Source organism: Lagopus muta, chromosome 1 (genome assembly GCF_023343835.1).
Source record: "Lagopus muta isolate bLagMut1 chromosome 1, bLagMut1 primary, whole genome shotgun sequence".
In the NCBI taxonomy this organism is placed as follows: domain Eukaryota; kingdom Metazoa; phylum Chordata; class Aves; order Galliformes; family Phasianidae; genus Lagopus; species Lagopus muta.
This window is the reverse complement of record NC_064433.1, coordinates 952,271-966,618: the sequence shown is the minus strand read 5'-3', so window position 1 is coordinate 966,618 and position 14,348 is coordinate 952,271. Positions and strand designations below refer to the sequence as shown.

General features: G+C 53.3%; 1 protein-coding gene across 3 annotated transcripts in view; it reads right to left on the bottom strand.

Annotated features, from left to right (window-relative positions):
* Positions 1-885: 885 nt before the first annotated feature.
* AHCYL2 (adenosylhomocysteinase like 2) overlaps positions 886-14,348 on the bottom strand; it is a 48,406-nt gene continuing 34,943 nt past the window's right edge. For 2 of the 3 annotated variants that reach the window (XM_048938603.1, XM_048938618.1), the window contains exons 3-17: positions 13,760-13,903; positions 13,358-13,458; positions 12,094-12,196; positions 11,493-11,587; positions 10,664-10,770; positions 10,234-10,350; positions 7,386-7,449; positions 6,588-6,676; positions 5,883-5,953; positions 5,664-5,758; positions 5,316-5,414; positions 5,140-5,208; positions 4,991-5,069; positions 4,253-4,373; positions 886-3,195 (exon numbers count right to left, since the gene is read on the bottom strand). In XM_048938603.1, the coding sequence (XP_048794560.1) occupies positions 3,189-3,195; positions 4,253-4,373; positions 4,991-5,069; positions 5,140-5,208; positions 5,316-5,414; positions 5,664-5,758; positions 5,883-5,953; positions 6,588-6,676; positions 7,386-7,449; positions 10,234-10,350; positions 10,664-10,770; positions 11,493-11,587; positions 12,094-12,196; positions 13,358-13,458; positions 13,760-13,903 (1,361 nt within the window). In that variant the 3' untranslated portion in view covers positions 886-3,188. The remainder of the gene's footprint in view (positions 3,196-4,252; positions 4,374-4,990; positions 5,070-5,139; positions 5,209-5,315; positions 5,415-5,663; positions 5,759-5,882; positions 5,954-6,587; positions 6,677-7,385; positions 7,450-10,233; positions 10,351-10,663; positions 10,771-11,492; positions 11,588-12,093; positions 12,197-13,357; positions 13,459-13,759; positions 13,904-14,348) is intronic. The other variant, XM_048938612.1, reaches the window with a different exon arrangement.

The window sequence follows — 14,348 nt, the reverse complement described above, 5'->3', positions numbered from 1 at the left end:
GCCACATCCAGATGGGTTTGGGGTCCCATCCCCATCCCATCCCATCCCATCCCCATCCCATCCCCATCCCCATCCCATCCCCATCCCATCCCATCCCCATCCCCATCCCCATCCCATCCCCATCCCCATCCCATCCCCATCCCCATCCCCATCCCAATCCCATCCCATCCCCATCCCATCCTATCCCATCCCCATCCCCATCCTATCCCATCCCATCCCATCCCATCCCATCCCATCCCATCCCATCCCCATCCCATCCCATCCCATCCCATCCCATCCCATCCCATCCCCATCCCCATCCCCATCCCATCCCATCCCATCCCATCCCCATCCCATCTCCATCTCCATCTCCATCTCCATCTCCATCCCCATCCCATCCCATCCCATCCCCATCCCATCCCATCCCATCCCCATCCCATCCCACCTCACCCCACCCCATCCCATCTCCATCTCCATCTCCATCTCCATCTCCATCTCCATCTCCATCTCCATCTCCATCTCCATCTCCATCTCATCTCCATCTCCATCCCCATCTCCATCTCCATCTCCATCTCCATCTCCATCTCCATCTCCATCTCCATCTCCATCTCCATCTCATCTCCATCTCCATCTCCATCCCCATCCCATCCCATCCCATCCCATCCCCATCCCCATCCCATCCCATCCCCATCCCATCTCCATCTCCATCCCCATCCCATCCCATCCCAACCCAAATCCCATCCCATCCATTCTCTTTTCCATCCCAGCCTTATCCCAACCCATCTCTATCCCCATCCCCTTCCCCATTCCAAGTCCAAGCCCAACCCTGACTCCACTCCCATCCCAACCCCATCCCACTCCTCACCTCCATCGCATCCCATCCCTCATCCCCAATTCTGGAGCACGTTGGTTTTCCAATATTTTATTTCCGTTTTGAGATTACAGAGTCTTTATTGCTGCTCTAATACAATCACTCAGACATCAATAATTAAAACATCCTTTTGAAAATGTTCTCCAAGTTTTGCTGCCCTCTCTGCAGCTGACGATGATGGGTTTTGTCTCATTTGTTTCTAAAGATCAGAACTGAATTATTTTCCTTATGCGATTTTGCTGGTGTTACCTAAATCTCCTTTTCCTAATTCTTTAAAAATGTGTTACGTTAAAAAAAGAAAGAAAAAAAAAAAAAAAAGAAGAAAAAAAAAATTACACGTTTTAATTTAGAGATGATCACAGAATATTATAATTCCAGATTGATTAGGAAAAGCCAAGCAAGCGGAAAAGCTGACAGGAGAAGCAGAATGACACGGAGAAGGACTTTAAAAATAGAGGTGGGAAAAGGTGGGGCCATTTGGGGGGGTAATTTTTTTGATTATTTTTTTTTTGTCCTATCACCTGGAAGAGAAATGAAGGTAAATCAGGGCTTAGAAATCGGCACGGCCGCCGGGAGAGATGATCCTGGGGCAGCGGTGAGCTCAGTGTGGGGTGCTGAGCTCTTTGTTGGGTGCTGAGCTCCATTTTGGGGTGCTGAGCTCTTTGTTGGGTGCTGAGCTCCATATTGGGGTGCTGAGCTCCATGTTGGGGTACCGAGCTCCATGTGGGGATCCAGAGCTCCATGTTGGGGTCCAGAGATCCAAGTTGGGTGCTGAGCTCTTTGTTGGGTGCTGAGCTCTTTGTTGGGTGCTGAGCTCCATATTGGGGTGCTGAGCTCTTTGTTGGGGTGCTGAGCTCCATTTGGGGGGCTGAGCTCCATGTGGGGATCCAGAGATCCATGCTGGGGTCCAGAGATCCAAGTTGGGTGCTGAGCTCTTTGTTGGGGTGCTGAGCTCCAACCTGGCTGCTGAGCTCCATTTGGGGGGCTGAGCTCTATTTTGGGGTGCTGAGCTCCATTTGGGGGGCTGAGCTCCATGTGGGGATCCAGAGATCCAAGTTGGGTGCTGAGCTCTTTGTTGGGTGCTGAGCTCCGTGTGGGGATCCTGAGCTCCATGTTGGGGTACCGAGCTCCATACTGGGGTCCAGAGATCCAAGTTGGGTGCTGAGCTCTTTGTTGGGGTGCTGAGCTCCATGTTGGGGTGTTGAGCTCCATGCTGGGTGCTGAGCTCCATGTGGGGATCCAGAGCTCCATGTGGGGATCCAGAGATCCAAGTTGGGTGCTGAGCTCTTTGTTGGGGTGCTGATCTCCAACCTGGCTGCTGAGCTCTATTCTGGGGTGCTGAGCTCCATTTTGAGGTGCCGAGCTCCACGTTGGGGTGCTCAATGTGTAGATGCTCAGCACCGGGAAACTGAGCCACGTAGGGACGCTCGGCGCTGGGAAGCTCAGTGTAGGAACACTCCATGGACAGACGCTCAGCCCAGCGCTGCCCCCAGCATAAAACATCCAACAGCTCCGCGGACTCTTCCCAAAATCTCCGATCTGGGCACAGTTGTGGAGCAGGGAGAACTGCTGGCTGCAGGATGAGGCTGCGGGGCCGCGCTTCCACAGCTCCTCCTTTCTTGTGCGTGAGTGACGGCGAGGACACGGCGAGGAGCTGCAGCAGGCAGCGACCGGAGGTGGATGAAGGAATCTTCAGGTGGATCGAGCGGTGCCTACGGGACGAGGGGTGCTGGGACACCGCCATGCAGCTCCGCTTTGTGGCCAACAGTTGGCCAACCTCCATCGCGGAATGACGGCAGTTCCCAACTGGACGCCGACAGGGCGCAGGCGGCTCCTCCGCCCAGAGGGGGTTTGATGGATGTGATGGAGGAACGTCACCGGGAAATCAGGCTCTGCGTGTTCCCAACGAGGCTGCAGAGGAGCTGACGTGGGTGCCGTCGGCCGTCGCGCTCCGGCCGCGATTCGGAACAACGCGAGCAGCAGGAAGGAAACTTTGGTTCACGGCAAAGCTTGGCACTGGGAACGGAGCAGCAGCGCAGCGGAGTCCCCACCCCATCGGCTCCTTCCTCACCCTCATCCTCACACAGCCCCGAATGGGAACGACCACAAAGAGAGAAACGAAACGAAGGGAAAGAAACGGAGCGTCTCCCAGTCCGCGGCAGCACGAACACGAGGCAGAGCCGCGCACAGAACTCTAATTCAATAAATAAATAACCTAACACACGGTCTACTACGAGAGCAAGCCCGGCTCGAGCGTAGCAAGCTTGCGCTGCTTCATCCTGTACAGTAGTTGAGAAAGGATTTGGGTTCTGTTCCTCGTGGCGACAGCGGCAGGAACTTAATACCTGGAAAAGAGAGAAAACCAGGGTTCGGCACACAGAAACGGTGAAATTTTGGACTGGACACTAAGAAAATGATAGAATATCCTGAGTTGGAAGGGAGCCACAGGGACCAGTGCATCCAACACCTGGTGTTGGCTGAAATGGTGTTGGAAGGAGCCAGGTCCTGTCTCCTCCCTCGGAATTCGGAGATATTTTTAGTCGGGGGGAGGGAAGGGGAAGAACAGCGGTGCCAACAGGGCTGTGGGTTGGGATCAGCTCAGGGCACAGGGAGCTGCACTGCCACCTCCAGCACCCGAACCTGGCTTAGAGCAGCAGAACTTATCAGAAACAGAGGGGAAATTTTGGACAAGTCCACATTGGCTTTTGGGTTGGGTGGCTTTGGTTACACTGCGTGTGTGTGTGTGCGGAGTCACCACCCCAAATCCTGAGCCTGGAGGGAGAACTGACCCACAGAAATGTGGGGTTTTTCAGTGCCTCCTCTCTGGTGTGAGCCCAAGCGCTGCTGAGCGCCAGCCCCGCTGCGTCAGGCTTCAAAAATAACCTGGTTGCCTGAGAGCTGCCCGGGGGCACTGCAGCGGGAACAGCTGCCATGCAGGGAGTCCTCAGCCTGGGTGCAACCAGGGCAGGAGTGAGGTGCTGGGGAGACCTGGAGAGGAACTTGGAGGAACTCAGGAACAGAGGAGAGTGCATCTGTACATGGACAGATGGTGACAGAACAACAGGGAACTGCTCTGAGCAGGAAATCCTTCAGCCAGAGGTGATACAGCCCTGGCACTGATGCCCAAAGCTGTGGGTGCCCCGTTCCTGGAGGTGCCTGAGGCCATGGATGGGGCCATGGGCAGCCTGAGCTGGGGGGCACCCAGCCCACAGCAGCGTGGGACGTTGGGGTCCCTTCCAACCCAATCACGGTTCTACAGTCTCTAAGGTTCCTTCAACCCAACGAGGTCCAGGAGCTTTGAGGACTCTCCCAACTCAACCCAACTCAATCCTATGAGCTGTGAGGTCCCTCCAACCCAACCGTTCCACGATTCCGCAGTTCCGTGGCCGACAGGAGCTGCACCTGTAGTAGTTGGGTTTGAAGGGCCCGTTCTTGTTCAGCCCCAGGTACTTGGCCTGCTCGTCCGTGAGCTCTGTCAGGTGCGCGTCGAATGTCGGGAGGTGGAGGCTCGCCACGTACTCATCTGAAATATTCCAAGCAACGAGCGGAGCACAGCTCTGAGCGACGAGCAGCAGAGAGAGCAGAGCTCGAAGCACAGCTCCCTGCAGCTCTTCTGAAAGAGGCCAAGAGCTCCCACCGCCCATCCCCTGCACAAAGCATCGACAGTTTCACAAAGCGTCGCAGCACGAATGCCGGAACGGCAGAGATTCGCCTTTGCTGCTGCGGTATGAAGTGGCTTTGTCCTTTTCTTTGATAAAAAACAAACCTTTGGGCAAGCTGTTCTGCAGCCCAGACAGAAGCTGCCCTCCCCCTGACCTTCTCAAAGCATTCATATCTTGGAAGCACTCCATGTCCCATAAACACTCGCTGTCGGAATTGAGACAGATTGAGAGAGGAGCCTCAAAGCTCAAAAAAATATATATATATCAAATGTATCAAAATGAGGCTGTTGAGCTGCGCCTCTTCCAACTTCCAGATTTGGGTCTGGAGAAGTGAAGTGTCCAACAGCACCTCCATTAGCCCTGGGCCACAAGGATGAGGGTGAGGACGGATGAGGATGATGCCCAGCACGGCAAAACCTCTTTGCTCAACACTGGTGAGGAAATAAAGAACAAGAGAAGGCAACCAGCACGTCCTTACCCATTTTCTTTGGCAGCAGGTACACGTCTTGCTTGTAGCGGCCCTCGGGAGCGTTGTACAGCTCTATCAGAGCCAAAGCCTGCATGGAGGGGACGCTCGGTGAGTCAGCGCCGCGTGCTACGGGCTGAGCCCCCCCCAGCCCCACTCACCTGCGTGGTGGCGGTGATGGACAGCACAAAGGTGGGCACCGTGGAGCAGCTCAGGTTCAGCAGGCGGCCCTGGGGAGGAAAAGCACCCAACCCTGAGGCTGTGCCTCCCTCCTGGGGTGAGGCATGGTCTCCCCACGCTCCTGCAGCGGGAGGCGATCGCTTTCCGTGCCTCTCACCTCCGCCAGCAGCACTATTCGCTTCCCATCTGGCCAGATGACGTGGTCCACCTGGGACCTCACCCGCTCCCAGGTCAGCTCCGGTGTGCGCAGGCTTGCCTGAAAGACAGCAAGCAAACGGTCAAAGAATCATAAAACTGCAGGACGGCTGGGTTGGAAAGGTCCTTAAAGATCGTAGAGCTATGGGACGGTTGGGTTAGAAAGGTCCTTAAAGACCATAGACATCGTGTGGGATTCCTGGCAGTGCCGTGCAGCGGATGGGTTATTTTACTCAATATCTCACGCTGAAGTGGGGCCAGGAGCTCCCCACGGCCCCGCAGAACCCACCGTGTGCTACGCAGCGCTCACCACATCGATCTCAGTGTTGGAGTGCCCCATGTTGCAGACGATGCAGCTGTTCTTCATCCGGTCCAGGTGCTCCCTGGTCACTACATTCTTGTTGCCTGTGAGAAGAGAATGCAGAAATATCAGCAGGCACAAAAACGCAAATTATGGGTGTGACTCTGCCCATTTTTTGCCCTTCCCTTTAGAGCTGGGTGCTCGTCTGCCCACCCCAGCGCCGCGTACCTGTGCAGGTGATGACAATGTCCACCTGTCTGATGACTTCGTTGAGCTTCACGAGCCTGAACCCATCCATGCTGAGAGGGAAAAAAAAACAGGTCGTTGGAAAAGCAACAACAAATGTGCCAAAAAACAGAGGAAAAAAAAACCTCTCGGATGCTCATTTTAACCTCTTAACACGGCACGACAGCCAACACGGAGCGCTGAGCAACACCGTGCCCCAAGCACCTCTGGGGTGAAGCACAGAGATTCGGGTCTCCTGCGCAAGATGTGACACTAAAAAGTGGATTTTGGGGGTTTCACGCCCTTCTGTTGCAAACTCAGCATCCAAAAATGCCCATTTTTGTTTGTTTCACTGAGGAAGGTGCGCTCTGCACATGGCAGAACCAGGGCAGGACTTTGGAGGATTTGTCAGCAGTTCCCCTGAGAGCTTATTTCTGTCTCTGCTGAGCTACAAAATCGCAGTTACTGTACAATTATGTTTTTTTCCCCACTCTTATCTCTCAGCTTGTCCCAATTCCTGCTTCTTCCCGCTGCCAATCCCTTTTGGAGGTCATACCCCCAAATTCTGCAGGTGATGGTGATGGAAACGCAGACGTGCTGCTTATGGAGGGTGGTCAAACCCAAACATCCTGCAAGTGCTTCCCACTGCTTCGTGGCCACAATTTTCCTGCAGAACATCCCCAGAAAGGAGGGAGGCCGGGTGCTTACCAGGCCTGCAGGGCGCAGATGGGATCGATCTCAGTCACGTAGACGATGGAGCCCATGGCCTTCAGCGCCGCGCAGCAGCCCTTGCCCACCTGGGAGGGAGAGGAGGAAGATGAGGGACTTGGGAGGCATGCAGGATTCCCAGATTTGGGGCACGGGAAGGTAGAAGAGGCACAAAAAAATAGACAAGCGCTAAACTCAGGTTGCCCAACATTCTCAGGTTTGGAGCAATGCAGGACGTGGGTCGGGCTGCAGCTCGGCTCGAAGCTGAAGACGTGACAGTGCTGATTATTAGGCTTTCTGAGAGCTCTTTACCCTCCCTCCCCCAAGTCGTCCTTGTGTCCAGAAGGACAAACAACACCAAGAGATGGCATTTATCTCAGGGGACATGCCAGCGTTCTGTACAACCTCTGCTCTGTTTAGGAGGTGTCACAGTTCCATCCCTGAGGTTCAGCCCCCCGTACCGCAGGGAACGCAGCAGTGCCGATAAGGACCGACGCCTCCCTAAAGTGGAACTGCTTTCTCAGGAGGATCCCTCCATCTGAGGGTGGAAACACATCAATAAGGCAAACCTCGCTTCTATTTCTTGAGCAGCTTTCGGCACACGGCGCTACAGCTGTGCGCCCACAGAGCTCAGCCCCCGGTCGTTGCCACCGCAGGTATTTTTGTGTCCCTTAACATTTCACTGTTGGTATTTTCATGCTCTGAGCGTGGAGCAGTGACACATCTTAAAGCTCAGGTTTGGTTTCTGCTTCACATCTTGCAAGGACAGCCCTCATCTGGGCAGCGGAAGCCCCTTACCTCCCCATAGCCACACACCACCACCTGCTTCCCTCCGAACATCATGTCTGTTGTCCTCTTCAGGCTAAGCAAACAGAAACAAAGAATTAAACTCCAGCAGCAGGAACAGGAATCATTGCTACTCCCACATGGGAGTTTCCCCTTTGGCCAATTTGGGTGCTGAGAATCGGAACAAAGAGGACAGATTTGGGGTTTGATTACAGACACATATACATATTTTTCAGTTCAGATCTCTAAAATCTTTTCCAAAATATCTTCTTTGTGTCCCATTTTATTAACAAAAGCCACGACGTCTCATGGAAACACCTGCAGAAGACGCAGAGGCGGTATTTGCTCGCCAGAATCCCGCTGCTGTCCCCCAGCACAGCTCCCCCTCCCACCCATTCTCCTTCTGCCTCCTCCCCAGGAGCGCCCTACATCGCAGGCTATTTTTGGTGTGCAGAAATAGGTCAGCAGTGCAGGGAAGGTGAAATTCCCCCACACTTCCCAAGGAATTCAGATTAAAATTCCAGCAGGTTTCCTTGCACCTTGGCTCAGGTTTCCCTCAGCCCCATCTCAGTGCCCGTCCTGTCGCAGCTGAGACGACCAGCCTTCCCCCATCCCGATCGAGACGATCAATGAAACGTGGAATCACAAGGAAATAACGAATCTGTTTAAGGATTCCAACCTTTTCAGCCTGCTGAAAGGTGCAGCAAAATAACAACTCTGCCCTCAGACACTCAGAACTTGGGAGCAACTCCTTACCAGGCACCCGAGCCCCCAAGGACACAGCAACACAGCTGCCTCTGGCCAGGCCCTGGGGCATCATTAGAAGGAAGAGCTGTCACAGAATCACAGCATCACAGAACTGTAGGGGGTGGAAGGGACCTCCAGAGATCATCGAGTCCAACCCCCTGCCAAAGCAGGTTCCCTACAGCAGTCGCACAGGTCGGCATCCAGGCAGGTCTGGAACATCTCCACAGAAGGAGACTCCACCACCTCCCTGGGCAGCCTGTTCCAGTGCTCCGTCACCTCACTGTAAAGAAGTTCTTGCGCACATTGGTGCAGAACATCCTATGCTGCAGTTTCCGGCCGTTTCCCCTCATCCTGCCTCCATGCACCACTGAAAAGAGTCCAGCCTCGCCATTCTGCCCCCTACACCTCAGATATTTACAGACCTGGATCAGCTCCCCTCTCAGCCTTCTTTTCTCCATGCTGAACAGACCCAGTTCACTCAGCCTTTCCCCATAGCAGAGATGCTCCAGGCCCCTCACCATCTTGGTGGCCCTCCACTGGATGCTTCCCAAGAGATCCCTGTCTGTTTTGTACTGGGGAGCCCAGACCTGGACGCAGTGCTCCAGATGAGGCCTCACCAGGGCAGAGCAGAGGGGGAGGATCACCTCCCTCGACCTGCTGGCCACGCTCTGTGCAATGCACCCCAGGATGCCATTGGCCCTCTTGGCCACAAGGGCACACTGCTGGCTCATGGCAACCTGTCGTCCACCAGGACACCCAGGTCCCTCTGTGCAGAGCTCCCCTCCAGCAGCTCATCCCCCATCCTGTACCGCTGCATGCCATTATTCCTCCCCAGATGCAAGACTCCACACTTGCTTTTGCTGAACCTCATCTGGTTTCTTGCTGCCCAGCTCTCCAGCCTGTCCAGCTCTCGCTGAATGGCAGCACGGCCTTCAGCCAATCCTCCCAGCTTTGTATCATCACAAACTCACTTAGGGTGGCCACCATCCCCTCATCAAGGTCATTGATGAAGATGTTGAACAAGGACCCAGCACCGACCCCTGGGGGACAACACTGCTCACAGGCCTCCAACCGGACTCTGCACCGCCAACGACGACCCTCTGCTCTCTGCCACTCAGCCAGTTCTCAACCCACCTCACTGCCCGCTCGTCCATCCCACAGCTTTGTTATAAGGATGTCGTGGGGGACAGTATCAAAAGCCTTGCTGAAATCAAGGCAGACTACATCCACTGCTCTCCCCACATCCACCCAGCCAGAGACAACATCATAGAAGGCCACCAGGTTGGTCAAGCACGACCTCCCCCTGGTGAACCCATGCTGACTGCTCCTGATCACCTCCTTTTCTTCCAGTTGTCTGGAGATGACATCCAGCACCAGCTGTTCCAAAATGCAGAACTGTGGGGATGAAGCTGCACGATCGTGCAGGGAAGCAGCAGTCGTTTTAAGGGTCACCTTCACGTCCTCTTACCAGAACACGTATTATAAACATGGATCCTCTTCCCTTTTGGTCACGACAGCCTCTACCAAGAAGACCGCTTCAAAGCCGAGATGAGGGACGAGGTGCTCCAAAAGATTGGGGAAAAAGATGCTGTTGTGGTCAGCAAGAAGCCCACTTTGGAGCTCTGAGATGCCCTGGTGCTACCAGGTGAGAGGGGAGCGTAGCAGTGTGAGCACAGCTCAGCAGGAGGAGATGTGCTTGCATTTCTACGTATTCAGTTCATCATCCGTGGTGCAGCTCTGCCACTGTGTGAAGTCCAACTTGTCCTTTGTTTGGGGCTGACTGAGCTGCTGGGATCATCACCACAGAACCATAGGATATCCCAACCAGCAGGAACCCACGAGGAGGAGTCCAACTCCTCCAACAAGCACCACCAGATCCAGCACCGTCTGAACTGCGGGAAGGCAACTTGTCCTCACCTCACCTCTCTTTGGCAAAGCTGGGCCAAAATTTAGGGGGACGGACGCTCAATTCCATAAAAAGAAAGAAAATTAGAGAGAAGGAGAGGAAGAAATGCCATTTTCTGCAGGATGATTTTCCAACAAGCACAGCATTTGAACTCTGAAGCCCAGTGTGCAGATGTTTATGTGTAGCTGCACAGAGAGCAGCACATACCCGTCCAAGATGGACTCCCTGCAGCAGTACAGGTTGTCAAACTTCTGCTTTGTCACTGAGTCATTTACATTCATGGCTGGGACGCAGAGTTTCCCTGCTTTGGACAACTGGTAGAGCCTGTGAGAAATAAGGGAAAAGCAGAGGATCAGTGCAAAACACGTCCTTGTGTGTTCTGCAGTGTTTTGGTTTGCTAGGATGAATGGAGAGCATCTGGAGGGACAAATAGAAACTCTTGAGGATCTGAGCAGCACCATGATTTCAGGATGACTCTGAGATGAAGCCACAGCTCTGCAGCTCTCCCTGTCTGCAATCCCACCCCAAAGCAATCATAATTTCCTCTGCCACATCTCACTCCTTTCCTTAGAGCTCAGGCCCAAACCTTTGGCTTTCTCCAAAGGCTGTCCCTTGTGCATCTGCCATCTCCCCTTACCTGTGCACTCCGGTGACGCTCTCCTCTACGATCCCCTTGATCTTCTTGAACATGTTGGGGTATTTCTTGTAGATCCAGTGAGTGAGATCTCCTCCGTCATCCAAAATCTGGAAGAAAAGCAACCGCGGTGTCGCCACGCTGACGATTCCTTCTGACCCCAACAAGGCACAAAGGGAGAAAAGCTGCACCCGAATCTTCCCTCGAAGGACCTGCTTTGTAGCCAAGCCCCATCCGTGTGTCATGCCCCATGATACCCATGCACAGCCCAACCATGAAAGCTCAGAATGCTCCCCAGTTTTCCCCTTATTTTACATTATTTGAGCATGTTTCATACAGAACTTCCCATCTGATCGCATTGTCTCTGAAGATGTGGAGCTCCCAAACCAGAGGTTCATATTTTGGGATTGGTGTGCACGTTCTCCTAGCTTCACTTTATCAATTTGTGGCATTTTCAATGGGAAACTACTCCTCAAAAAGAAGAAAAAAAAAGCCAATATTGTGTCTAGACTGAGATTCACAACTTGTGGGTGGACTTTTTGACCTTCACAATTCTTTCTGAAACTCAAACAAGCCAAGACTGGCAAACAAACAGTGTGGATCCGTGCCTGTCTCCTCGCATTAATTACTATTCGTCTCATTTAGATCACGAGCTCTAGGGCTACAAATCACAATTAAACTGCACACTTGGCAGCTGCAAATGATTCCCCTAAATTCGCTCTTTTTTTCCCCACCAAAGACAAAGCTGTGCCTAAAACCAGGAGGAAATGCACTAAGCCCCATTGAGAAGGGGGCTCCCTCTTGGAGCTCCAACACGGCCACGACATCTCACCATGTTGGGCTGCCAGCCCTCCACGTTGACGCAGCGATCGATGCACCACCAGAAATCGTCTTCAGATTCTCCTTTCCAAGCGAAGACGGGGAATCCTGGCACAGAGAGGGAGGTGGGAACCACTCTGTGATTCTGTGACCTTTAAGGACCTTTCCAACCCAACCGTTCCATGACTCAATGGTCTCTCAGGTCCCTTCCAACCCAAACCATTCCTCAATTCGCCAGGATTGGAATTAAGGCATCTCCCAGGTGGATGCCAGCAGCTCCTGGTTTGTGAATGCTGGCCCCAGAAGGTTCTCCCTCACCCCTTGCAGCCAAAGCCATGGCTGACATGTAAGAATTTCTTCTCTTTGCAGAACTGGACTTCATATATAGAACTGAACTGCGCCCAGCGTGCGCTCCCTAACGGAAAGAACCAAGCGCAGTAATTTCATCCTCCTGTGGGTTTATTCTACATTTAGAAGACAATAATAACTAAAAAAACTAGAGGAGAACGTAAGCAAACATGTGAGAATGTCAGTGAATGTAAGGCCTGTCGATCTGAGGGGGCAGGCAGAAATCTTTTCAAAGCAGGAAAAGCGGAGCAGGCGACATTTCCTACCGCTCTCAGCGAGGGCAGCGGCCACTTCATTGAGGGTGGAGTAGATGTTGCATGCAGCCCACCTGCATTGGGCCCCCAGGGCACCCAGGGTCTCCATCAGGACCTGGATTTAAATTAAAAAAAAAAGGAGAAAAAGAACAAAATCAGGAAAAAGCCGAGCTTGGCCTCACACAGATCCAAAATATCAACTTATAGAAACACGGAGTCATTAAGGTTGGAAGAGACCTCCAAGGTCATCGACCCATCCCCATCATGCCCATGAATTACAGAATCTCTGAGGCTGGAAAAGACCCCGAACCATCAGCCCATCCCCACCACACAGCCTCCCAAATCCCCACTGCCACTCCTGGTTTTGGAGGAGAACCAACAGCTTTCACACGGCACAGCCGCATTCATCGCCGCCCACCACATCTCCATGCATATCTGATAGAGGAAATGTGATTTGGCTACCACTGCCAACAGCAGTGCCTTACAGACACCTCACATCAGCCCTGAGCACATGCAGAGATGCCCACAAAGCTCAGAGGGAGCACAGCATCACGGAACCACATTCAGGATCGTGTCCTATCCTAAGATAGATGGCCACCCTCAGCAAGTTTGTGATGATACAAAGCTGGGAGGATTGGCTGAAGGCCGTGCTGCCATTCAGCGAGAGCTGGACAGGCTGAGAGCTGGGCAGCAAGAAACCGGATGAGGTTCAGCAAAAGCAAGTGTGGAGTCTTGTATCTGGGGAGGAATAATGGCATGCAGCGGTACAGGATGGGGGATGAGCTGCTGGAGGGGAGCTCTGCACAGAGGGACCTGGGTGTCCTGGTGGACGACAGGTTGCCATGAGCCAGCAGTGTGCCCTTGTGGCCAAGAGGGCCAATGGCATCCTGGGGTGCATTGCACAGAGCGTGGCCAGCAGGTCAAAGGAGGTGATCCTCCCCCTCTGCTCTGCCCTGGTGAGGCCTCACCTGGAGCACTGCGTCCAGTTCTGGGCTCCCCAGTACAAAACAGACAGGTTGGGTTGGAAGGGAACAACCTAAAGGATAACAGAACTATAGAATGGTTGGGTTGGAAGGTCGGAGAACCATGGGATGGTTGGGTTGGAAGGGTCCTCAAAGATCTCAGAGCCCCAGAATGGTTGGGTTGGACAGGACCTTAAAGAACTCAAACCCAAGTGTTTTTGCAGCTCCAACAGGCAGCCACAGCACTCAGCAGCCCCACTTCCATCAGTCCCACACTGAAATAAAACAGGAGGAGGTTATGGATGGCATCTCACCGCTGTCTGGGCTGTGATGTGTGTGCAGCCCACAATCTTGGCCCCAGCCAGTGGCTTTTCTCCCTGAGCTCTCTTCCTCAACGCCATCAGCGCAGGCATTTCTGAAAGGCAAAATGGAGAGAGGTCCATCAGTGCCACACATGGAGAAGCAAAAGGCTTCAATGGAGGCATCAAAGAAGTCAGGGCACAGCTGAAACGAATCCCATATCCCTGTGAGGTTTTTTCCCTACGACCCAGAATGCAATACAATCACATTTTCCAAATTTCTACCAGCAAAGAAGCTTCTTCCTACAACTTAGGATTCAATATCATCACATTTTTGCAAATCTCCACCTTCAGGAGAAGGAAGAGCAGTGCAACAAGCCCTGAACGAGGCAGAGCCGAAGGAACGCGGTGTTTCACCTTGCTCAGCGATTTCGATCTCTCGACGCCCAAATTCTGCCTGTTTGATGTTTTTCACACAGAAATCACTGCTGCCCTTGGAGTTCTTCTGCTGCTTGTCTCGGGGGGAGGTCTCATCGTCAGAGCTGTCGGTGTAGGAGGCAGCTGGGGGAGAACAGGAGGTCAGAGAGGGAGCAGAGCTTTCATATTCAAAGCATTAGGGTTAAAAAAGAGGTCTGGGATCCCTAAGCTCAACCACCAAACCATCCCCACCACGCTCACTAACCATGCCCTCCTTTTGCTTGTTTGATAAAGGGAAAGGGAAGAAACATTCCGACACTGTTTTGCCTCTTCTTCCCTCCTCTTCCACCTCTTCTTCCCTTTCCTTCTATTCCTCTTCTCCTCCTCCTCCTTTTCTTTCTCTTTTCCTCTTCTTTCCCCTCCTCTCTGGCTGCCCCTTGGCACCCAGCTCAGGAGCCCATCACTCACTCCTCACACAGCATTACCCAAAGCCCTTCACCCAGCTCACAGTGGCACAGTTCTGCATGGGTTTGCATGAACACAAGACCTGGCACCAAAATCACCCCCAGGAGCAGCACGGGGAGCTGAG